Source organism: Pomacea canaliculata, linkage group LG3, assembly GCF_003073045.1.
Source record: "Pomacea canaliculata isolate SZHN2017 linkage group LG3, ASM307304v1, whole genome shotgun sequence".
Taxonomy (NCBI): Eukaryota; Metazoa; Mollusca; class Gastropoda; order Architaenioglossa; family Ampullariidae; genus Pomacea; species Pomacea canaliculata.
This window is the reverse complement of record NC_037592.1, coordinates 26,193,649-26,220,488: the sequence shown is the minus strand read 5'-3', so window position 1 is coordinate 26,220,488 and position 26,840 is coordinate 26,193,649. Positions and strand designations below refer to the sequence as shown.

Genomic DNA, 26,840 nt, shown 5'->3' with positions numbered 1-26,840 from the left:
TCCAGATACTAGAGCGCTAAATGGTTCGCCAGACCTGACATCCTAAAACCTCGCTAGAGGCTAAGAGCTGGCCTCGGCAAACAAGCAGTCCCAGGATGTACGTCCGTGGTTAGCAGGGCTTTCATAAGTAGGGATTTTTTTTTTCATTATTTCATTTTGTCATTATTCCCTATTACTCTTTCAGCCTCCTTGTTGGCACCTTTTGCATGCTACATGGTTTTCAGTACCAGGGAAGATTTTTTGGATTCGAAGCGTTTTGTTACAACAAGATACTTCAGTTATCGTCGGTTTCTGTTTTCGACGGTTTTTTTTTCCCCGCGAAAAATTTGTCTCGGTTTTTCTCGGATTTCATCGGCGTGCCGACGTGACCTCCCTGCTAATTTTGCAAAAAACAAAGGGCGACCCACGCTTTCTCTTGTTCAGTGTGGCCTTGCTTTTCGTTATGTGAGCATCTACCCCCGTGTCTAGCCAAACAATTCCATTGTTTTCCAGTGTTTATGTACTTTTTAAATTGCGAGTGCTAATACTACAGTTACATGTAAGTGATTACTGCATATACAGCATTCGGTGTAATGTGTTTATTTTGCGTTTTTCAGTTTCAAAATGTACGTAACGCCCGTAAGATAAAGTCATGTGATCAAATCTCATTGTCCAACACTTGTTTCCCTTGCTAATGTTAACCCTTTCTGTTTAGATCCACCGTGGGACCAAAGTAAGTTTCCTGAGCCAGCAGCTCTTTACATTAGTCTGTTATATTCATTTTATATTAATTTCTCATTTTTAAGCATTAAACATTATATTTATTATCTATAAAATGTGTTTTTGGTATGTATTTTGGAATGTCTAGAACAAATTAATTGGATTTACATCGATTCATATGGAAATAATTGCTCGGCTTTTGTTGGTTTCGGATTTTGCAGAGAGTTTCTCGGAATGTCGACGAAAACCGAGGTTTCACTGTACGTTATTCATAGATACAGCTCTCTGGAACTAATGTAATCCACTACACTACTACCAGTGGGTAAATATATGTAAAATAGCCTAGTTCGTCCCACGACATGCCCCGCTGAAATTATTAAGATTCCCCGTCGCAGAGAATTCTAAGAGTATTCGACCAAAGTTTGAAACTGTCCAGTCCTGGGACTGTTGGTTTGCCTCAAAACTATCACAATGCCATCTGAATATTCTACATCCGGTATGGACGGACATACAAATCCCCAGTACGTGCGTTAAAATGGCTCACAGCTATGTAACAATAAGACTGCCCCTCACTTTGCATACAGTTGAGCATGTACTCTGTCAAGTAGCTGATGGAACACTCAACAGATTCATGGCCTTGTTTATAATACGGTGACACAATTGACGGACGCAATGAATATGTCCCCGACACAAACAAATGCATGTCGGATTTCGATAATTAATGTTATCGTTGCACAGAGGGAGAGAGAGGGGTGGGGTGGGAGGGTAGAAAGTTTAGAAAGTATCACCACCTACACACACACACCTAACTCCCCGCTCACCTGCTCCTGTAACGTCATCAGATCTAAGAGCACGCACCTTACGAGTGTGAGTATACGTTATACAAATCACATGTATTATTATTATTATTGTTATACTGCTAGAACTCAACAGGCCACAGCGCGCAGTCAAGCAGGAGGCGAAAAGGCGGTCAAGACAGATGCAGTGCGTGTGTGAAGGAGGGAGGGTGTGAGAGGAAGAATGTGCGGTTGTGGCAGGGGGTTAAGACTGAAAACCATCGTCACGCTGTACCAAAGTGCCCGCGAAACTGGAGGTAGGGGGTTGTGGGGTGAGTGAAGGAGCGGGAGAAACCGTCTCAGTGTCTGTCAAAGGAAGACTGTCCGCCCGGTAAGTGCCTTGCCCGCCTTGAACCCATTTATGGCTCACCATTTTGTCGACTAACAGCAATTTGAATCATCTACTTTTTTTTCAATCTAGACAATACACGACGTAGCTTTGCTCCATGTTAACTAAAAAAAAAAAAAAAAAAATAAATACATAAAAAAAAAATAAATAAATAAATCAAAAAAAAAAAAAAAATTCCCCCCCGTCCCTCATCATTAGTGAAACATCTGAAATCAACTGTCTTAATACTGTCTACCCGGTATCAACTAGCAAACCAAACACAGCTTGATATAATATTTATACGAAACACCTTTAAAATGCCTCAGTAGTTCGAGAGCAGATATTAAAACCAGATGTTATATTGTCTAAAACTCCTTACTATGCATTCCCTTTCAATCGGGATATTCTTTTTATATGTTAATCATCTTCATAACTCACAAATAAAGTATAAAGTAAAATGGTTGCAGTGTACACCTGAAATACGCCAGTCAATCCGTTGTAATTGTTTCACGCAAAAACGCGGAAAAAAAAAAAACTACGCTGCCCACCTCCACCCCTAGAAGGTCACGGTCTTTTTCTGCTCCAGAAATGTCACGAATGTTCGCCAGGCTGTCACGAACGGCACTAAACAGACAATCATTGGACAGTTTAATCGTGTGGCGACCCTAGTGCGGTTGAAATAAAATTCAGCCATGGGAATTAATGCAACACGCGGCGATTTATTCTATTCTTTTTCGAGTCTGAATCTTCTCAACTAACTGTGGTGCAAGCTCTTTGCGACATAAGTGGCTTGGCCAATCGGCTCCCTGACGGAAACCGGAAGTGTCAGAGTTCGTGTTTGATTCTTTGCCATCAGGGAAAAAAAACCCACTTAATTGTTGTCGAGTGATTTCTACCCACCGAAGAGACTTACGAGGTTAAAGCTATCAGAACGATTGGAATGTATTGTAACCGCCCTCGCCTATTTTCAACGAAAATGGTTCTTGATGCATGCACTTGGTGCACACGTGCCCTTCCTGGTATGACAGTGCTAATCAAGACAATGTCATAATTTTGAATGTAATATTACAATTTTCCTCTCTCTCTCTTTTTAAAACCCGGAAGAATACAGGGACCACATTAAAAGGACACACAACTCAGTAATCTTATGACTAACATCAACTCCGCGGTTCAGGCCTGAGTTGCACTCGCCACTTTGTTAAAATGATGTCCGCTAATCAGATTATGTATGTCCGTGCTTTGATACAAGTTTCTTGTTCTGCGAAGTAATTCGTAGCACGATGAAACAGCACACACGGGCGTCATATTCGTGCCTTTGTATACACTACATCTGGCATCACACGCACTCTCAGCCCTACTGATACAAGAAAGTCCAAAATCAGACATGAACAAAGGTGGGGCTATAAAATCCTGGGCGCCGTCATCTGCGGTAGGTCTCTCCAAAGGGGAGGAGGAAAACCAACAAAATAAAACACACAAAGCAAAGCAAAACAAGCTCGCAGACTGTACATTACGAAAGCGAAGTGCCATAACTAGGATTCCATCCACCCCCCTTACCTTTTGCCTCACAACAAAAAGTTTCAGCAGAAGAGACAGAACACAAGCGAGTCAACAAAACCTCTCGTCGCCAGGAAAAATAAAACAAACACCTGAGACGTCTAGTTACCGGCAACACTAGAACCAGTGACACGTTTATGTTCCTGCAAGTTCACACACTCGCCCAACTCTCATCATCTAAGTGGGATCAAGTATAAAGACATCTTCCGCCAGGAGCCGACAATAAAGCTAAGGGGCTCAAAGCTCGCCGCACTCCGCAGGCGCGAATCAGGCTGTTGAAAAGTTAACTTCTCCGTCGCTCGTGCGAAGGGAGTGCAGAAGCATCGCGGACATCATCGCATCGGCAGATATACCCGCGGCTAGCCTCCTTCCACCGTACTTTCGCTAACAAATCCTGCTGGGGTGAGTGTGTGAGCGGGTGGGTGGTGGGGGATGTTATCTACAGTTAATCGGCATCTGGTGACGAGGCGGCATAAGGTGACAGGGCCGGAGTCTCCCTCTCTCTTTTTCTCCCTCTCTCCAGGACAGAGGCAACGCAGCGTGCAATTCTTTTGATCTCGCTGGCCCCCAAGCTCCTCTACAAGGAGAGAATACTCACGTGTCGACAGACGAGCGCTCGCTGAGGTCGAAGGATCTCTGTCCGCGCCTACAACATGTCGGCATCGGGTTACCGTCCGCTGGGCTGAGGTGCACCGATTCTATGCCGCGATGGAACGCTTCTCAACTGATCTTTCCTCAGTACATACCCATGCTCGTGCACCACCCCGCCCAACCTCCACCTGACCCCGACCTAAAACACACACAGACACACGTACAAAGAAAAAGAAACCCAGGTTGTGAATTACCAGCCATCGCCGAATCTCTACTTCGACATTATCGCATCAAAGTCGTTCGTTTATGACGATCTAGTGCTCCTGAAAATGTGAGGCAAATGCCTTAGCATTTCTGTCAAAACACACCCTCCTCCCGTTCTACCCCACATCCCTGTCTCTCTCCTCCAATTATAGTTCTACCGCCAGCAGCGGCAACAACAGTCGATAAGGGAGACCAGTCACCTTTGTCTTGGAGCGCGCCCTATCTACAAGACGAAAGGGGCTGTAACTCTTTTATTCTCGTGCTGTTTGTCTTTCCAAATGACGTTTCATCTGTAATCACGACCCGGCATCTTGCGGTCGTGTCAAAAATGGCGTGCAGTTCCATAATACAGGCATTCCAATCGGAACACTTCGAATTCTCTCTCCTCTCGCCGGGCCGTCGGAATAATATATTCGAATCTTTTTGTCTCCGCTGTTTGATAAAAGGCTGTCAAGATGTCAGCCAAAGTTAGTTTTGAAACTTTATTTATTTACACAGTTAACTGAGCCTGTGCTCACGCCTGAAAAGTCTAACTTCATCATGGCAGGGATGATGTGAACGACGAACAGAAACGTGAAGAATATTTCTAGAAAGACCTCTTTAAACAGCCCACCATCACCAGATGCTTTAGCCACCCAATGTTTTTAACTCTAAAGAGTGATAAGGTAGGCCAATCGATTAGAGACAAAGATTTCAGATGTAATTTTTTTCCATTCAACTGAAAGGTATCAATAGGTTGTAATCCCCGAAATATGTTGCCCGATTAAATGTGAGATGAAGCAGACAGACGTACAAAAAAGTATTCAAATTTACTGGATTTTTCGCTGAATGTCGTTAATATCAAACTTATACATCACGACGGATATTCAAATGCCTCAGACTCTGACAGGATGACGAACATGCCACAGTTGACCTGACATCTGACCCCAAGACCCTATATGATACGTCTCACCGAAGATAAAATATCCGCGCTGTTAGAACGTGCAGGAGAGTCAAGCTCTAGGCCACATGGCTGTCTGGACGTACACCGATCAGCTAACACGCCGTCACAACCAGACGCAGGTTGGTCCTCGTGCTGACTCCTACAGAAACTTATATACATGTGCACATTACTCATTTGTTAATTGCCGCCATCCGTCCACGAGATTTGAGCGAGAGGCGAGGATGGCGACCAGTCTGTGGTGGCGACATTAGAGGGTATGGGATCCATAAAAAAGGTTACTTCGGAAAATATTTGGTCTGCAATAAAGTGTGTTGAGAGACGCGGCTGGCGAGATAACGAGTTGAGAAAATAATAATAATAATAAAACTCTAGTGCTTCCCACTGTTATATATTTTATCTTGCTCTTTCCGTTTCTTTTTCTCTGTCTCTATCTCTCACACACTATGACAAACACTTTTACCCGATAGATTTGTTAAGTGTTCCACCAACTGCAGGAGATTGGGTGAAAAGCATTTCATTTTATAACTGTTAAAAAGCTTAACGCAATGTTGTCCAGTCGATGAAAGACAGCACGTCCTCTAGGTGACACTGCAACCTTACGCAAGAAAAAGAAGTCTACAACCATATTTAATGTGATTGAAAAATAATTCCATAGATATCAAAAGGAAAAACGTGGACTCTTTCACCCAACACTTTTTCTCTCTCAGACATACACATGCGTGTGCGCGCATATTCTCGTCCCCCCCTCTCTCTCTCTCTCACAAGCTTGCGCGCTGAAAGAAACAGGAAGAACAAGAGATAGAAGGTCAGACTTAAAAACACAATGCATTACAAATTAATTACAGAGTCAAGGACGAGAGTCAAGCTTTACCAACCACAGTGCAAGCTGCAAACTTCATTCAAAAATCAAACTTTGCCCCGGCTGCACATATCTGTCGTGTTAAAAAATATACAGCGGTAATTAGGAAATCTGCTCAAGGAGGTGGAACAAAATCAACGCGACAGAACAATGGACTTTCTTTTTAAGCCGCCTGCCATGTGCCTAGCGGGCGAACCCAGCACGTGCCCCCTTCTTACTCAACAAGGGCTGAGAGCGAGAGAGGATGTGGGCCGATGAAAGATGAATTCATTAGTGATAGATGACGCAAGAAGCATATACTTCCTGAATGAAATTGAGGGAGATGAGCATGGTGCCCTGTTTGAACAGTTATTTCATTTTAAAAAATGAGAAATACATCAGTAAGGATAGGAACTAATGGACGTGAAACGTGAACTCTGCTTGCCGGAAAGGAGAATCCAGGTACTCGAGAACCCGTGTCTGAGGAGGCTGCACCGGATCTCATACAGAGAAAATAAAACCAGTGTCCTTGTTGAAAACAAGGTAGATATTATATTTAAAAAAAAGAAAGAAAAAAAAAAAAAAAAAGAAAGAAAGAAAAGAGACAGAGAACCCCGTTATTTTTTATTGCTTCATTCAGTGGTCTCCGTCCATTATGGATACTTCACTCAGACTGCTGCGACCCGAGGAGCTCATCCCGCATTCTCTGATTTGTGCGTAATGAATGTAATTAATGACACCTGCGCCATCTTGCTGCTCGTGTCGGCAACTGGCGCCCAGTGACAGGTGACAAGCGGGATGGGGAAACGACTGCCCCAAGGATCAAGGCTGCACCCGACAAAAACGATTTTTCTTAATTTTAATCAGTCAAAATAACGTCAGACAAGCCTACAAATCTGTTAACACTAGCCGTCTGTGTGTGCGAGAGAGAGAGAAGCTAGGTTTCAAGTGAAAGTGCTAAAAAAAAAAAAAAAAAAAAAAAAAAACCAACCTAACAGGAGATATATATAAAATATTAAGCCAGCCAAAACAAGGAAATTGCTGGCAGTCACGCATAATTTTGGAGAGTTATTTAAAAGTACAATGCGGCAAACTTAGCATGTTTCCACTGAAATTCCATATCTACTTCAGGGCCTGCAACAGCTACACAGGATGTGCACGTTTGTCACCACGCCTCGGTGCACTGCCCTGTGCCGGCTGTCTGTGGGACTTGTCGTAGTCTGTGTGCGGGTGACGGTGACCATGCCCTCTGCGAGCAGAAGACGCTGATTACGCTGGACCACTCACCCTCTCTGACACTGGTATATAAAACTGTCTGCCAATGGCTCGGATAATATTGAGTTCATTTGGTGGCGAACATCCCCATCAATCACCGTGCCCGACAGTTACTGAGTGGCCAGCAGTGGCAGCTGACGGGAACATATAAGCACAAGCAAGCAAACACACACACAGACGAGAGGGTGAAAGATGATGACAGGGGGTGCGAGCACCTACAGGGGCCCCGTGTTTCTCTGTTGATACTTAAAGGAAATAAAGATTATTTAATAAGCTATAACACCTTGATATTTTTCACAGACAGACCGATGCAATGTTCAAAACTAAGAAAAATTATTATTGGCAGATGATCCTCTGGCTAGTTCTTATTCTACTTTTAAACATCTCAATGACAAAAATTACACTAAAGTTTTATTTCTAGAACTTTATTTTCGTACGTTTTCAATTTTGTGTCGAGGATAGGGGTGTGAATGTTCTGATAGAAACATGAGGGTTGTGACTCTGAATGTATTAGTAAAATGTGGAATAAGATTTTCTTTCAGGTTCCCGCGCTTGCGCGACCGAAAAAAATCCTCTCTGAAGCCATCAAACATGAAAATGTCTTGGCGTGACGTTTTCTGCGACGTTCGTAGAGTACACGACCTCAGAGTGACATGTGTGTGTGCGCGCGCGCCCTCCGTGTGCAGGTATCCTTGTTTCAACGGAACCTTGTGACATGAGGGTACCTTACACCAGCAACAGAGGGGAGGTGGGAAGTAGTGTCTTACCTGTTACCTGGCAGATGCACGAATGAGAGGAGGGGGGGGTACAGTGGTGTGCTGGGGAGGCGGAAGATTACCATTCAAAGAGCAGCTCTCGCCACGTCACCAGGACAAGCCTTGCGGCGACGACCATCAGGTACGATTTGCCATGTCACGTGTCACCTGCCAGCCCACCGTCTGCCTAAGCAGCCAGCATGTGTTGTGATTTCTCGCCCTTGTCTTCCCCCACCCCTACGATCCTCCCAGCGCTGCTATTCATCCTTTCTCTGCCCATACTGTCCTCCACTCCCCACCATTATTGTTAAAAAGTTCTAATCTAAAATCATGCCAAATCTGCATCTACACCTGATTTACCTGGAACTGACCAACATGTCTCCCTCTACTTCCTCCAGCCAGCTTCCCACCAGCGACTAGCGAGCATTTGATGGAGAGAAATGACTGGCTCCTAACAACAGTACACGATTCAAGATGCTTCATTCTGTCACCCTGTACATGTATTGAGATATTAAAAATATATCCACACGACTTCATGCACATTCCTGTCTTTATATAGCAACAACGTCAGGCTGTAGGTCGGGTGACGTCAAACACGCGCGCTACGTAGCTACGTGACACGGCTACACGTCACGCCGACAGACGACAAGGTGCAGCGCGCGGGGATGTTCTGCTGGCCTGTAAAACTCCATTAGCATCACCCGGTGTCATGGCTCTTCCCTAAAACTCCGCACTTCCTACACAGCTCGCTTCTCTCATCTACCCACAGATGTAAAAAAAAAAAAAAGCATAACTTTTGTTTATCCTGTTACCCCCGTGAATAAAGATTTCTTCATTGAACCTACATTCGTGGGTAGCGAACGCTTGCCATGTCTCCACCTCCTCTTTCTCTCGCAAAGATTCGCGCCTGCACACAGTGATGAGAGACAGCACTTTGTGATGACACGCGTACAACTCGGAGGGAAGAAGAGGAAGCAGAGTTAAAAGAGATGGACAGGGAGGAGACTGCGAGGTGGGGATGGAGCGGAAGCGGGAGAGGGTTAGAACCTGAGACAGAAGAAAAGGGGTTGAGGCAGTACAATGACAGGGAGTAAATCAAAAGTGACGGCAGTAGCCTGCCTTCCTCTCCAACGGACTACCTCTTTTCGCACACTCCTTGCTCAAAACCTCAAACTCGGAGGCTCACTTAAAAAAAAAAAAAAGAGACGTAGGTGAGGTGAGCCCTTGCTACCTCTCTCGAAATGACCTCATTAACAGAGGTTTGTATTTTAATGAATCTTGCTTCATCTCCATAAAGATAAGTTTAGCACCAGGAAATCCTGCAATTTAGACTTACGACAGGGTTTTAATGTACTTCCGGTATGTCTTGCTCGCAACAAGACGTGACAATTGAGGCATCAGGTGAACGATGCACAGAGTTACGCTTAGTAATCGCCGCTTACTTCATCATCATCACCACCATCATCAGCAAAAACACAAAATACTTCTTGCCTGACCTCCACAAGCCCGTCCACTGTGAAACCACTAGTATTCTTTATTATTTCGAGAAAAAGAAAGGAAAATATCCGCGGGTTCATCCATATCGACCAGAACGCCGAGGAATGAATAAACAGGCATGCGCTGGCTGGTCAAATTCAACAAGAATCAAAGAAGGTTTAACATGCGAAATCACCATGCAGACATTTATCGATCTATAAACGTGTTTCTACAAGGCGTCTGGTGGCAGCAAAACCCACAACGTTTGATTCAATAGCCACAAAAGATAAATGGCTCCACTTTTGTCACTTTTTCTGTATCTTCACACTGGTCATCTGGCCATTGCATATGCCCTTCATTCCCCTAGCCGACATTTGCATGACACAAGCAAGTGTAAAGTAGCTAGGAAAAAATAACTGGCCAGACAAAGTAACGGTTCAACCAAATTTTTAAAGCTGCCAGGAATGTGTGGCTGCTTTTTTTTGAAGGCTGGATAAAAAAGCCAATTCTGACCATCCTTAAAGATGACAGACATTGTAAAAATGTATGCACTAAATGCTCTGATAAGAATGATGCACAGTAGATGTGAGACTTGCCTGCAGAAAAATGCTATCTACTTCAGCAAACAATGTCTTGTGTGAAATAAGTGGCATGAGATAGGCAATATGTATTGTGGATGTGGGCACATTTCACAGTTTATAATGCTGGGAATTTACAATCACTCAATAAATCAACATCAGACACACAAACATCATACAACTATGATGAAAACTGTAAATATGCCCCTTCTTGGAAGCACACTGTTTCTGTCAGCAGCTTTTTTCTTTTGCAAGGCAACAAATGTATGTAAAACATAAAGGTAAGAAAAGTTGATTTGTTTAACATCTTCTCAGGATTGCACAGTAAAACAATAACATAAAGCACAAAATACAAATATAGAAGTTGTGTTTTACACAGAGCTAGCAATTAAAGCTATAACATGGTAAAGTAGTCAGTCTTGTAAACAAGAGCTAGACAAATCTGCTAGACCACAATACACTGCATAGCAAAGTAGTGAGAACAAGGCACAACCAAGGAGTATTTTGTTTGAACGACTAGGTTTAGTTTATCAAAGGGTTCCATGGCACTTAGGAATAACATTTTCCTACTTCTTCTATTAATATGATAAATTGAATTAATATTATATTATTTAATTATTTTATGCATAAATATGAAGTGCTTACATGCCTATATGTAAAGTGCCTTGAGTCTAGTTGATGCTAGAAAAAGGTGCTAGACAGATGTGCTATTTATTATTATTATAAATTCCCAAGGTCTTTTCACCTGCCAAGATATGAGCCTTTGAAAATGAACCTGCTCAGAAAGATGTTAAATCCATGAACTCACACTCAATTATAGATAACCTACAGTCAATAGCAGAACAAGAGATTGATTAGTTCTATCCATATTCCAACAGGTCACAGATTTGACTTCCTTTTGTGTACAGGACAGAAAGTATATGATGGACTTATCAAAAAAAAGAGGATGACCTTATTACAATTTTGGAAATGAGAATCTTTGAAAATAAACCCAGTCATTTGAGAACAAAAAAAAGTTTGCACATGAATTGCTCTTTCAGCAGACAGATTGTGAATGTCCTACCTGTGGGTCAATCTTCTTATTTTCTGCATCTTCATCATCCATCTCAAAGTACAGCTCAGACTTGGTGATGGACATTGTGCCATTAACAGCCACACCTGGCACGATCAGTTTACAGCTGGTGGACAGTGCCACAGGTCCTGTTACACACCACAAAGGGAGCTGTAAATATGTGTTATATGTACCCATAGGTAATCCCTTTCTTCTGTTTGACAAGATCTTTGCATTACCAGGTTAGAACAAAGTGTGCAATCAATTTGTTATTCTTTGAAGAGGAAAATAAATCCATAGGTAGGCTTTTGTTTCCTACCTGAAAAATCTTGCTCAAAGTCTTTTTCCTCCATCATAAGCTCTTCGTCAGTGTAATCAGTTGTCTCCTTCTGTACTTTGCGCAGGTGAGTCAGGTGAGCATGAAATGCTTCCCGAGCCTGGTTGATTGCATCTTCTGTGGCACCTGAATAATATGTAATTAATGTTGGTAATTTAATGCTAACCTTATGACTAGCCTAAACACCAGAACAGTACATTTAAACCAAGTATTTATAACAACATATAATCAAATGATGTGTAAATTACCCCGGTTTAAACAAATGAATGGACTTGGAAAAGAGGAACAGAAAAGCTGCACATTCATGCTTATACACAAATGCATGCATGTGTGCACATGGACACTACAAAATGATTTCTTTAATTTCAACTGTGTAACTTTTACATTATACAATGCATTTGTCCTCAGCTGACATTGTGAATTCCGTAGATCTGATCAGTTAAATCCCTACCATGCTCAATGGCAGCTTTTAGAGTGGCTTGAGGATGAGTAGAACCCAGTGGATTTCTCACTAGACGTCTACGTCGTCGAGAGTCATCCTCCCAAACATCCAACTTCCAGAACTCCAAGGCATCACTGGAAAAAAAAAAAAAAAAAAAAAAAAAAAACCAACCAAATAAAAAACCACTAAAAGTCTGTTCACTTAGGCTGGTGGCTGCAAATCACATTAACTTATACACAAGAAAAAATAGCTTGTCACTGTTCATGTAAACATATCACGAAGAAAAAATTTTTTTTCCTGTATGATAAATACAAAAGTTTCAAGTGATGGCATACTGAGCTGGCTTTTAGGATTAGAAAAATGACAGCACCAACAGAAACTATGTTTATGCATTCTGAGTGGTTACAGTGCAAATGCTGTAGCTTATTACAGATCAAAACTTGAATGAATTTTCTGAGAAATTGTTATTCAAGAATCATATCACTATTATTATGTGAAAAACAATCAAGGTCTTCAGAGTTCAATATTCTTCTTCAGTTTTCTTACAAGCCACCATTCTCTCCTCTGCCTCCCAATTTAAAATTTCTTAATTTTAGTAATTTAAAAGTGCCAGCAGTAAGATATTCCTACCTTGTTTTTCCTTCACCCCAGGCACCATGCTTGTTTGTAAGGATATTCACAACCTTTTCACGCAGCTTGTAAGCTAATGAATGATCACGTCTTTTAGCTGATTTAATCAGGTGATCACACAGTTTCTCCTCTTCTCGACGTTCTAACATCAACTGGGCAGATAATGACTAGAAAGAAACAGCACAAAATAAAGTGTGCTCGATAAAGAATGAACACCTGTACTCAATAAAACAAAATTTTAGGCAAAAATAACTACAACCATTCTAATCTTGCAATAGTTCCTGACTTTCAATAGAACTGACAGCCAAAATTCAAAGGTTATAAAAATATTTAAATTCTACAACAAAAGAACAAGCAAGCTGGACTTCTTCGATGACATCATTTGCACTTATTTAGTTGATTGCCTCAATCAACCAGTGAAAGGGAACATTGAAAATGTAAAATAAATAGTTTCTTCGCACAGTGTGGGTTAGTGTGATGGCATACCTCAAACTCTGCATGTTTTTGTACATCTTCAGCTCGCATTCGGTTAAGAATGAACTCAGCCTCATTGGCTACTCTCACAATATGGTCTCTTGTGGCATGCGCCAGTAGTCTGCAAAATTAGAAATGTAATATTTCATTAGCTCTATGGCCACCAAAAAAACTATCAAGTTTTCTTTTATCAACAACTGATAATTGACTTCTCCAACATATTCTTCTATACAATTACAATGTTATATTATAAACTGCAATGAATTAAACTTTAAAGAAAAAAAAACATGTTATTAAAAACTAACGCTCTCTGACCCAAAGAATTTTCCAATCGAAGGGAGACGACCTAACATAACAAGAAACAGCCAATCACTACTGACCTCCCTTCATTCACTAGCTCGATGAACGCCAGTCCTGCATGCTTCTGTAAAGAGTTCTGCCACTCCTGAGAGCATAACAACATGACCAGCTCCACCACTGAGGTGCTCTGCTTCAACGTCACTAGACCTGTTACCACAGCAACCAAAGTTCAGGTATCAGGTGGCATGTTCAAATACAAGCGAAGAAAGTACAATAGGCTAAATCTTTTTTGTACCAATGCTTAATAACCAGGTTTAGCCTTTGTTTCTGAAGTCAGAGTACTTCTCTCCAAGATTTTAACCTGTAGAAAGCAATATGGGTATTTTTTAACACTGCTACGTCACTCACCGCCTATCAAAAGTTCCTGCCCATGAGAACCAATCAATGTCTTTGACAAGAATGGAGCAAAGTCAACAAAGATCTCTCGCAGCAGCGGTGCCACAGAGCCCAAGGCTCTCTCTAGACGTTTTGTGAGGGAACCTCCATCAACAGGCAGGTTGTGAAGGTGGTCTGGAATATCTGGGTGGGTTAGATCGAGACGGCTTGGCTTAGGAATGTCTGTTGCTGCAGTGGCGCCTTCTTCGGGTTTATGACTGACAGTGATAGAAGAGATGGGCTGGTTACTGCTTCCTTCTGCCTCTTCTCTTTCACCTCTCCTGACCATTGTGATGTCATCCTCTCTGCTGGACTTATCCTCCTCACCCATTTTGTCTTCTCTATCAGCTCCCTTCAAGATTTCTGATTCCTCTTTGCTTGCAGGCAGGTTTTCACTATCAGCAGACTTCACATCTTCCCTTGTTTCATTCTCACTGCCAGCAGAGGTGGTTGACTGGTCCTCAGCTTCTGCTGGAACTACATCTTCTGGTTTCTGTTCAATCTTTTCTTCCAGCTCTTTGGTGGTTTCTTCAGCCTCTGATTTTTCATCTGTTTTCACTCCATCTGATTCAATAGGAACTGTTCAATGCAAATAAAACAAAGTATGTAATACAAATATACATAGACACAAACAAGCATCTATGCAACCATGGCTGCACTTTAAAAAACCAGAAACCATTTATACATCATTCCATTGAGAAATAGCTCTTTCTTGTAAATCCAAAGGCACATCAAATTGTATTTCCAAAAAGAAAATTTTGATACAGACTTACAACTGATGATCACTGCAATGTCTGATCCTGTATTTTGTGGATGTAATGGTGCAAAGATGTATAGAAATAAACTTTTCAGTGTCAAGAATACGCTAAAAAAAATAATGAAAAACTCCTGGCCATCTTTATAGATATATATGTGCCATCTCCTTTTTTTTAAAAGATACATCAGGAAAGATTTGAATCTTCAAATTATGTCTTCCTGTTCTCATGTTAAGGGATGTAACTTTATTCAAAGGTGATTCACCTAGCTCAATGCTTGGATTCTGTTCCTTCTTGTTTACAAAGTTTTGAAGTAAAAATTATTGAATATGACGGATATGAGTGGGTGGCCTGGACTTACTAGTTTTTGAAGAGGCTGGACATATCTGGTCAGCTTGGCCTCATAAAGTTAAGGCTAACCAGATGATCTGATCAAAGGAGATAACAGGATACATTTGCTCTCTCACCAGTGCAAGTTGAGTCCCTGACAGTGAGCTAGCATGTGCTTGGTGTGCAAGGCACTACACTCGTCAGGTGAGCAACAGCCATCAGACAGCTAAAAAGGCAACAGCAAAGCAACTTTGCAGCTTAGCCATTTTCCTGTGCTTTGTTTCATTCTGTTGAGACTTTGCTATGATTAGTCAGTTGCTCTGTTTACAGTTGGGGCAAGCAAATGATCTTTTGAAGGATTCATCAGCCTCAGGTAAGACACGACTTTCTTTGTCTTCTCAAAGTTGTCAATTGTTTCAATGATATTTTGCCTAATGCTGTCTCTCCTTGTGTGCCTGAGAATTGTTTTCATCTTCTGTTGAGTATCTAACTGCGTTTGAATTCTCATGTGGGATTTCCTGTGTGGGTACACTCACATTTCTGGAGTGAAAAGTGAAATATTCTTCACTTCACTCATGGCACATTACCATGGCCATTTGCTGACCACAACTAAATTTTCCAATGCCAATTACCTTTGATTCACTGGTACTGAAGTGGTTAATATCAACTTTTCTTCATGATAACCTTTGACTCCTTAGTTGCCCCTATCCGCTCTTGACTTGGTTTTGGTGCCATTGTTAGCCTCTGACTGGTCTTCATTAGCATCATTTATTTGACACTGGATGGTCATGACTTGGTTTTGCCTGCTTCTTCTGTGTTAAAGGACCACTAAAGGATGCTTCTTTTGCACTCTGTCGTCATCTCACTTTTCTGTTTGCAGGCATTTCTGATGTTTGTGGACTCTGACTCTGTGTCTGGTGCAGGGATCATGGAAGGCTCAATATCCTTCACATTCCCAGATGCTTGCAGGTACTTTCCAAGACCGGTTGGCACTCACCAGACTGTGGAGCTGCCAACTTCGTGTCACTGGTTCTTGACCCTCAGGATTGGGTAGATGGCACCCTCTCCATTCCATGAGGTAGGATGACAGTGCACACTTCTCCACCAGAAATTCTGCTTCTGTATCTAACCAAACTCTTGAAGTCAATGACCAAAATGCTTCTTGTCGGCTTAGTGAGATTGGAGAAAGCACTGTTGTCAGATCTGGCAGCATTGCCCATTAAAGTGCCAAGGGTCCTGTCAGTTCTTCTTCACTGGCTCAAACAGCCGAGGATTCTGTTCTTCCACCCTGCACCAAAGCTGAACTTACAAGACTTGGTACTATCTGGACAGTTACAACTGGCAAGAGATTCTATAGAGAATTGGAGAGAATTGTGACCACTAGCTGGCCCTCCATTCCCATACGCTTCAAATGCTTCTGGTCATTTATAATGTAGCTTCAGCTGTCGATGGTGGATCAGATTTTCAGTGTTTTTATCTATCTTGGCTAAAATAGTAAGACTTAATTCATTATTTCATAATAATCTAATTAGAAATAAAGACACAATATTCTCACAGATCCATGTTACATTTACAGTTCTACCAACATTTTACATAAAACCAACCTTCTCTTGGCTGCTCTTTAGATTCAGTCTCAACAGGTTCCTCTGTTTTACATTCCTTATCATCTCCAGAGGCTGCAGCCACATCTGCTTCTTTATTCTCCACTACAGAACCAATATCTTTCAATGCTTCTTCATCTTTACTTTCCTCACTTGCTTCTGTAAAATGAAATAAAATACACATCTCATCAATAGCTTTTGGGTTGTTTGCCTCATAAATCAATGCTCAGATTCTTACAGTAGTTTTTCTCTCTCTGTTAAAATGAAACCCCTGCCCAAGATTTCTAATTTCCACCTGAATGTAGGCACAAGTAACATCAGATTTTATCCTAATTGAATACAAAGTCTTCTACAAAAACTTTGTGCATGCATGCTTGTGATTATATGTGTGTGCTTATTCTAGAGAAAATAAAAAAGAGACTATTGTGGAAAAAGATGAAGAGATGATGATGATGAAACTAAGAGAGAGATTCAGGATCCTGGGAATCAAAGGGCATTCAAAAGGTATATTATATTAACTATAGTTGTCATGCGACATTTAAACACTCCAATGCAACAACAGTCAGAATAACTCAGCAAATTACTAGTGTCACTGTAAAGGTCTGGCAGGGTGGCTAGTTGTAAAGGTTTGCGTTCACCTATCGTGCAATGGATAATTAATCTGACCAGCATTCAACCACACCTTATTACAACACTCAACTACTTCACTACAGCACACATGTGCATTCAGACTATCAAGAAAGCAGATATGTATAAATGTAAAAAAAGTGTAATTAAGTAAAAGAAGACACAAATCATATATGCATAAAGATCAATTATCTCAACTCAATGAGGCTAGCTACAGATACCCGGCTACTTAGCTTTCTCCGGTGTCACCCACCTCACATAACGTTCATAATTAACAATTATGATCCACAGTCCACGTGTCTAATCACAGTTCACATGTATAATTCCAGTTCATATATGTACATTCACGATTATAATCCACAATTCTTTGGGAAGCTATACTCCCACCAACTTAAACAACACAAGTTTGTTTCTTACAATTTAACGTCTCCGTGAGACGGATCTCCACTCGCCAGTATGCAGATTTGGGAAGTTGAAGATTCTCTCAAAGTCAGAGGGTGAGTCGCCTCTTCCTACATGTGGAGTGTCCCTGGTCACCCTTTGATCTCGTACTGATTCAGGGAAGTTCGCAGGTACTTAAAACTCTTCAACCCTGCTGCGGTGTTCAGCCTAGTGTGTCCAATGTCACTGGTCAGATTTATTGACCATCCTGTCTGGTCATTAACAGGATTGGTGATATCTTGACCAGTGCACTGTTGGTGGTCTAAACTCTTACCAAACTAAAAGTAGAAACTACGTTTTCTACAGTCAGTGAGTCTATTGAAGTCTTGAATGCATGTGATATTAACACAGTGCAAGGAAACTGGCCAAGGAATAATGAATGGCAGGATCTGAACATGAAAATGGTCAACAATTTAGGTTTCGTATTCAGTATGCAGAAGTGCAGAAGCAAAACGTCAATACACAACAGGTTGAAGATAAAAACATGGGAGAAAATAGTTTGCACTGACCTTTCGATATGCTAACTTCTACAGCAGAAGAACTTTCTTCAGATCTTGGAGTGGTGTCACTATCTTTGCTGTCTTGATTCTCCTCCCTGTCTTGTTCCTTCTCTTCCTCATCTCCTGTTGTGTTGAGAAACAAGAGTCCCATGGGGAGTACAATTACTTCATCTTAAATATTTTTTGTCAAATAAATACATTCATTATAAATTGCTTGACAAATGCTATGTCACTTGGTTATAAGCGACTCATCCAATTCCGACAACTGCTGAAGTATGCTCAAGTAAATACTTAGTTTCTTTTCCTCATGGTAAAGATCACATTTGTTATTCAACGTGCATTTTCTTTTAAACCTGATACTGAATCTTGTAAAAGATATAAAGAAATCTTTTAAAAGACAAAGCAGCACACTGATTCAAGCAAATTCAACAAATAGTCATTTCAGGCTAAGGTGAGAAAAAGAAAACAGTCTTAAATTTACACAAGCAAATAACTAAAGAACTGACACTATTTCAGAAGTGGAAATATGCTGTACAGCTTATAATCTTTACAGATTTAAAATACTTAAAAAATAATGCTCTCTCTCTCACACACACATGCTCTTTCTCTCTCTTAGTGTGAGTGTGTGCACATTTTTGATGGAACATGTATTCAGTTTTTTTTAAAATACACTGCAGAAACATTAATCTTCTTAAAAATGATATTGCAACTACAAAACACTTCCACATATTCTGAGTGGTACCTCATAAAGTCTCAGTCAACAGACAAAAGCTCAGACTGAAAGGATCATCTGTAACACTCGAGTCTGAGACAAATATTGTGAGCGACACTAAGTCATTCCATGAACTCAGAAGCCACATTCCACTGCAGCAAAGCTATATCCAGTACAATCACAGACAAGGAAAAAGTGCACCATGGCTCTAAGACCACCAAAGTCTCATGCTAAATACCTGGGTTTCACTACTCAGGATAATCCTTGCATAGGGCAACAAACGGTTAATTATGCAGTCTCATGACAAACTTCATTTGTTGGTTTTCACTTGCCTATCAAGGCAACAATGTAGCCATTAACTTTTCTCAGGTTTACAGGCTTTGTTTATGAAGAATCATGTCAATTATGTTCTTCATATCAACAGACTATAAACTGTAAAAAGATAATGGTAAATAATAAGATCCTGCATAAAACATAGCTGAATGTAGTTGCATGGGTGTTTAAACATTAAAGGAATCTACAAAAATAAGAAAATAGTTTTGAGCCTTCTCTGACAACAGAGAATTAAAGGTGAAACATGACACAACACCAAGGAACTTAAAAATCTCCTATTTACAAACACAACTCACTCCATAAAGCACACCGAAGAATTTGAGAACAATGGAATCCCAATGTAAAGAAAATATACCATTAATACAAAGCTGGTCTTCTTGCAAACGTAAACAAAAAGTCCCCAGAATCGACCTACAGAAAAAATGACAAGAAAAGAAATCATGCAGAAAATGTGTAGTGTCCATTCTAAAGACTCCATGGCAGGCACAAAAAATAAAGAAAAACAAATCTTTGGACCCAGCTTTCACAAATACGATAGCCAACAAGCACATCACTTAAGAATTGCAAAATATAAGCCCATCAAGAATGACAAAGAAAAACAAAATCCAAGAAGCCTTCCACAGTCTGCAGAAACCTCACTTGTACATAAACAAAAATCCAAAGTAAATGACAGTAGAACATCAGAGACACCAAAACAACAGGTGACAACCTTGTTCAGTAGCCTCTGGACATAACTCGAGGCTGCCAGAAGCCATCTGTGCTAATACGCTGCCCCCGTCGTCACCACCACCACCACCATCACCACCACCACCATCCTCAATGTCTGCTTCTGTTGGTGTAGGAACAAGTGCTGGAACTGCGCTGGGCTCCTCGATGGCTGGACCTTTCATCTCACCCCCTTTGGTACTGGCCACCTCTTCACTGGAGGTGGAACAAGTTTTGCTTGTGGTAGTTGCAGGTTTGTTGCCATTGTTGCTGCTACTGCTTTCAGGCAGAAGGGGGATGGCTGACGAGCTCAGTTTCTGCCAGGCTGAGAATTTTATTGGATTCAAGATTGCAGTAGGACGAAGGGAAAGTAGTGGGAAAAAGGAATAAAGTTGTGAGAGAGACAACAAACCCCTGATTCATTTCTGCAGAACTTACATAAACTACCAGTGTCAGTGAGTCGATGGAAGACCAATGCTGATTTAGGACACAAGCATCTTTTCCAAAATGTCTATGAATATTTTCAAGATCAGCATGCAAACAGCTTTAATTTGATTTCATGTTCTTTGTGTCTTAGAGTTGTAAACCATTCAAAGTATACCACCAAATTTGCAAATAACCATCTAAAGAAACTGGAGGACCTTGCTCCAAATTTGTTTTATGTGCTTAATCTACTCACAATTTTAACAAACTTGTTAAGATCTGTGTGTATAGAATTTGACTGCACAGCCACTGACATGGATGTAGGGCATTAAGCCAACCCAGGCCACTCCTGTATACTTCTTCTTTGAACCCTCCTCCCTAAAATTCTCATCTCTTAGCACACAGCCATCACTGTTACTAAGGAAATTAATAATAATGAGGATTTATATAGCGCTTTTCCAATGATATGCTCAGAGTGCTTTACATAAATAATCTATAGACTGAATCATCAACAACCATGCACCCATATTTGAATATAACAGACACACTCATTTCTACAATAAACATCCGCAAATTACACACACAGTATGCACGCTCATGGTCAGGACAGAGTCACAGTAAAGTTGACGTTCTGAAAAGATGTGTCTTAAGTTTAGATTTAAAAGTGGTAAAAGAATCAGTTGCAAAGGCTGATGGGGAATCTGTCTGAAGTGATGGGGCTTGGTAGGAGAAAGACCTCTGTCTATATGTCTTTGTCTTAGCTAGTGGAACACAGAAGCTTGGTGTCAGAAGATGAGCGAAGAAGTTGTGGGGGCATGTAGATGAAAACGAGTTTGAAGAGGTACTGAGGACTAGTACCAGAAATGGTGAAGTAAGTCAAAGGCAACAACCCTAATGCAAATAAACTCTATAGCAAAAGCCCTATAATAATGGGTTAGATATAATAAGAGAAGAAAATCTCCTCACAACCGCACCATGAACTGTCCAATTAACTTCCCACACACAACCATGTGTAACTATAGTCATTATCATAAAGAAAATGATCACGCTCTGTGACATATGACAAGAATTAAACAAACTAAAGGAAGCAGGAAGGGGAAGAAACCCTCCACCATAAAGCTCTCTGAACATGCAGCCTGTGCACAAAAGAAAATGAGATGCCCATACCAGTGCTGTCCCTGCGACTTGTTCCAAAAGAGCTGCCTGCAGCTGATGTTGGTGTAGGTGGTTCCAGGATATCACGATACTTTGAAACCATAAGGACTGATGTAAAGTACACAATGGCCAGGGCCAGAAACTGGGCTTGTTTTGTCTCCTCCTGAAACCCCAGGTCATATACAAAGAACTGAAACCTGATGACACGTTCTGTGTTTATGGGGGTGTGGAAAAAAATCACTGGGTCAACAAAGCTTTTGGTAGTGAAGGGAATTTTTTTAAAGTATATACATATGAAATACATTCAATATATGAAAGAATTCTGTGCACTTATCATTATTATATTGAAGAAATTTTTTACATGATGTGACAGGAAGAAAACTAAGCTCATCTGTTTTAAGCAATGCTCACCACATCACGGTATACAACAGCACGCAGCCTGTTGATGTCCATGTCTTGTAGAAGCTTTTCAGGATCTTTAATGGGGGCCACTTGTCCTGCCAGGTTCTCCACTATGTTCTTTAACATTAAAAAAACCCCACCCAGATGTCATAAATCTTTTCTCATTTCAGCACATAGAATATCAGATGATGGAAGATACAATACGTGAAATACCAACAGCAAACCTATAGACCCTAAGGAAAAAAAAAAATTTTTCTGGACCAAGGAAGTCAAAAAAGGTTTGTCAAACAATAAAGAAAAATTTTTTACAAGAATTTTATTCTGATAAAAATTATTTATCATGTATCAAGCAAATCCTGCAGCAGTGACTAATATGGATCTTACCTTTGTGGATGGGTGTGATCCTCCAATAAGGGACTGAATAGGATTTACTCCATTTACTGGTTTGCCTCCCGCTCCAGCTCCTGGCGATGGGGGTTCTGATGGAGGGCGGGAATAACGGTGTCTGCATTCTAGGCAGTTTCGCACAGCTGCTGTGCAAACTGGATAGAGAAAGAATAATAGCAACAGAACTCATTATTTTCATTCCCTCTATTTTGCTTCACTTTAATTGCTCAACTTCAAATTAACTTACCCAGACGAAGGCACTGTCGCAGAATGCCACCAGATGGCATATTCTTTTCTTGCTCCAGCTCAGCAAAGTTAGTTGATGAGGCAAAGACTAAGATATCGGTCATGGCCATGATGCGCTGCAGGATGGACACAGCCTGCTCTATGCTGAGGCCTTGGTTTGGTTCCAATATTTCAATTTCTCCCTGCAAAGCAACAAAACAACACTTGAGAGCATGTCTCACTAAAACCAGAGAGTGGAACTAATGCCATCTCTCATTCATCACTACAGGACTTCTACCATAGGGCTTATGTCATGTCCCCATTAACAGTGATGACTTTGCTTGAGGAAATCCCTTGAAAAAGCTCAACACAAATCCATTTAATGCAACAATTAATGCACATCAAAATTTAAAATATCAGCAATTATTATTGCATGCACATACAAAAATGTTCATATGTATATGTAAACACAAAAACAATACTAAGATATCAGGGCCTAGCTATAAGCATTGACCATCAACAAGGATATCTATTTCAGATGATGTCAACCAAATTTATTTCACACGTTATGTAGCATCTTCAGCTCACTGCCAACCAAGCTATTATATCAAAAAATCATCTAACGACTTGATCTCAGGTTCTTTACATACATTTGGTGATGTGGCAGCCGCAAGTAAAGGGAGAAGACCTCCACAGGAAGTGATGAGGTTGTCTGCCAGCTGAGAGATCATGTGAGTAACATTCACCACATAGATGTGGTTTTCAGCAGCATTGACAAAGTCAATGACATTCTTTGTGCTGTGACTGAAAAACAGATATTTAAAATGGAAAATATATCTTGCACTTATTGTATTTTAGCATCAACAAAAACATATTAATCCCCAGAATGTCTCTTTGCTTAAGTGAGACATTTAAAAAGGAGAGCCCATTTGTTAAGCTCTCAGACAACTGTCACACACTCTAAACAACCTCATTCCTCCATGGTCATCTTCTTGTTTTGATGACACAACCTTTGCAACCGCATTTGTTGATATGACATTATCAGACAAATGGATATGTTTACAATGTGTACAAAGCCACAGCCAATGGAAGTCGTGATTATCGTGTTAAAAGACTGAGAGGCAAGGGAAAAAAGTGCATTTGTCATTCAACAAGTAAGAATGGTTCCTCCTATTAGGGATTTTATAATAAATCTTTTCTCTATTATGAAGTGAGTATGCCTACCTTTTCCACACCTTGGATGTCTGTTTCCACAGCAAACAGAAGATCACTAAGCAACTTCTGGTGAAGATAGGACCACCGAAACTCAGGAATACGGAAAGGTGGAGCCCGTGGGCCTGGGCTGAAAATAGTGCGGCCTTGTCTCTCGTCCCCAGTACGGCTAGCACTGGAAGGGTGACGATGTAGTGAAGCACTCTGGTTGTGATTCTGCTCTTCACTGTCAAGGCTTCCAGAATGTTTGGGCTTAACTCTAGACCTGGCAGAAGGTGCTGACTCTGACACAGGTAGTTCCGGTGGTGCTGAGCCTGACGTAGCAGTTGATTCAGACACAGACACTTCTGTGGAACTGCTGTCAGTGCCCTGGACTTCTGAAGATTTCTCTGTGTCAGCCTGTTCTTTTGAACTCTCCTCCTCCTCCTCCTTCCTAGTCTCTTGGTTTGGCACCACAGATGCACCATCCGCACTCTCTCGTGTCTCAACATCTTTAAGGGAATTTTCTTCCACATTTTCTTTTTGTTCTTCATGGTCCCCATCTTCTTTGATGCCTTTTTCTTTTTCTTCCTCAGACTGGTCCTCTTTTTTCTCTCCATTCTCTTTCTCTATAGCGGCTGCTTCATCTTCCGTGACCTCAGAAATGCGAACAGTTGACTTTGGTGCTGGCCTGGTGTCTCCACTGCTGAGACCTGAAATGGTGCTGATTGGTCTCTGCTGACGCTCTTTGGGATCAGAGATGTCATCAGTTCGTTGCTGCTCATACTGGTGGTATACTTTGGACATGTGTAGGGTGAAGTCTTCATATGTCACCTTTACATAAATTACAAGATGTCTAGTTATTGTTAAAAACTGAAAGAATATGATCAGTTCTTTTCTACTTTACAGACTTTAAAAGTAATTTTAATTTAATTTTTTATCATTACATTACTCTTGATTTGAGACATGAAAGTTCTTTCTTTATACTTGGGTGCAAACACATGCAATGTACCTTTGAGTGCAAGATGGCCAGAGTATCAATCCAGACACGCCAGCCTCCAAACTCGTACTTGATGGCATGGTGCAGCAGCATGCGGAACAAAGCCATGACCATGTCCGTGATTTTCTGCTGCTCCGCATTTCGTGGGTAAATGTAGGCCATAGAAAACAGCCAATCTTGCCAAACCGACATTTGCAGCACAGTTCTACAAGAAGAAATGTTATCTAAAAGTTACCATTTCCCTTACCAAAATGCTAAGTATTCTTTCTGCCTGTGGTAAATAAGCTATTTTCTTTTCCAAAGCAAGTTAAGTCATAAAGCTCAAGAAAATCTGACAGATCTGTCAATCTGCTTCACATCTATCCCTTCTTTAACAGCTTGTTGTAGTCTTCTAAAGACACAAATCTTCTGTAACAGCTTGCAGTTCAATGAAGTTTTCTAATGATACAAACCTTCTGTTGTCCTTGTTGTTATTGCAAAGAATCGTGAGGTCTGACAAGAATTTCTTTTTCACCTCCAGGACCTCTGCAGTAGCTTTCGACTGCCTGATCATGGTTGCTACCACTTTAAGGATTGCTATGTAGTAAAGAACAGCAAAAAAAAAAAACCCCACTTTTACAAACAAAAAGTTAATTTCTTTCCTTTTTGGGAAGGGCTAATCAAGGTGCAGAATAAGTTGTTCTGTGGATTAGCTACTCAATAAACTCCAGCCTTAATAAAGTTGAAAGGACTGTATTTTAATGCCCCTATCCTTTTTTTCTGAAAAGAATAACCAAGACTGATTTTATGGAAAATGACTTGATGACACTTGTTACTTAAAATAGAAGAAAATCCTGTGCATAAATGTGTGTGCAACATCCACTCACACAGAGAACACAATAAATAGTAAGACATTCATATTATTCCCAAATTATTGACAAATCTAAACATATCCCCACCTCACCTGAATTCTCAATCCTATGGGTAGACTCTGGCTCCAGATCTTTAGGTTTCTCCAGACTCATCCTCTCTGTCAAAATCTAATTCAAGGATAAAAGATCAGCTTAAATACTATCTCCCTCTTCACTCACTCACATACATGTGTGCACCGAATATGTTGTCTCATACTTTACAGACAAAGCTACAAAAGAATAGGCCAAATCACCCACCATTCAGAAAATTTAAATGAGGTGATATTGTTCCTGAGCTAAAGATTTATTTGAGCAGCTCAGCTTTTCAAAGAAATAATACAGCAATATTTTTGAAGAACTTTAAAGCTGAAACAGAAGAAATATTTAATAAGACACCAGAGACTTTGATGACAGACACTCAGATTCTGCCATTCAAAGCAGTGTGAAAATGTTATAAATCTATGATGGAACCAAAATTGTTGCACAATTTCCTTAAGTCACAAAATATGTTCAAATTTAAATCATATCATGTACCTCAAACAGAACATGGTAGATGTTCATGGAAATATTGCTGGAGTGAAGCATAAGACGTTCAGCCAAAAGACTGAAGAGGTTGTATGGGTTCATGGCATCTTGCTTTCGCCTACAAAACGAAATTTTGTAATTTAACCAAAAAAACAAAACAAAACAAAACAACAACCAAAAATACCTATGAGTTAGTTTCTTTGGAGGTTTCCTTTTTCAAAATCTTATCAATTGCTCTCTCATATATATATATGTGAGAGCAGATTTACACACACACTATATATGTTTGTAAGCCCCTCCTGTAATAAATACCCTAACAATAGACAAACCCATTCCTACCTGTATGTGCTACGCATAAGGAAAAACCCTAGTAGACGCAGTGCCAACAGACGGATGTCCTCTCTCTGTGAGGCCAGTAGTTTAAACACCGTGCTGAAAATATAATGCAAAAAGAATCTTATCAAACTATTCTTTACTCCGATGGTATTAGAGTGTGAATTTTGTGGATTCACATCAAAGCAAATGTATTTGAAAATGCACTGACTGCATGAAGTTGAGAACATTAAAAATTATACTAGCATGATGGCCATCGTGATACTAGCATGTGGCATCTGGTAGACAAAAATAAAAAACCATCATGGTCACACGGGCAATTCAAAGATTGGTCAACTAAGTGGAAGGATAATTGTTTTTCTTAATGATGGCTAAGTTGAATACTGTAGTGTTTACCAAAGACAAATCGTGCATCCGATCACTTAATAATATCAACTGGTTCAATTAGCCATAGTGCTTTTTACTTACTGATAACATGTTTAAACAACTTCAGTTT

At 40.6% G+C, this 26,840-nt stretch overlaps 1 protein-coding gene across 1 annotated transcript in view; it reads right to left on the bottom strand.

The window, feature by feature from the left end:
- LOC112559238 (neurobeachin-like) overlaps positions 1–26,840 on the bottom strand; it is a 172,766-nt gene that overhangs the window by 123,555 nt on the left and 22,371 nt on the right. The window contains 22 exon segments of the mRNA XM_025230304.1: positions 11,204–11,340; positions 11,511–11,654; positions 11,980–12,104; positions 12,601–12,767; positions 13,087–13,195; positions 13,455–13,581; positions 13,783–14,388; positions 16,499–16,654; positions 18,073–18,186; positions 19,818–20,138; positions 21,404–21,554; positions 21,803–21,910; positions 22,178–22,335; positions 22,428–22,608; positions 23,056–23,209; positions 23,630–23,640; positions 23,642–24,430; positions 24,609–24,801; positions 25,049–25,172; positions 25,540–25,615; positions 26,021–26,129; positions 26,351–26,443. Of these exon segments, the coding sequence (XP_025086089.1) occupies positions 11,204–11,340; positions 11,511–11,654; positions 11,980–12,104; positions 12,601–12,767; positions 13,087–13,195; positions 13,455–13,581; positions 13,783–14,388; positions 16,499–16,654; positions 18,073–18,186; positions 19,818–20,138; positions 21,404–21,554; positions 21,803–21,910; positions 22,178–22,335; positions 22,428–22,608; positions 23,056–23,209; positions 23,630–23,640; positions 23,642–24,430; positions 24,609–24,801; positions 25,049–25,172; positions 25,540–25,615; positions 26,021–26,129; positions 26,351–26,443 (4,153 nt within the window).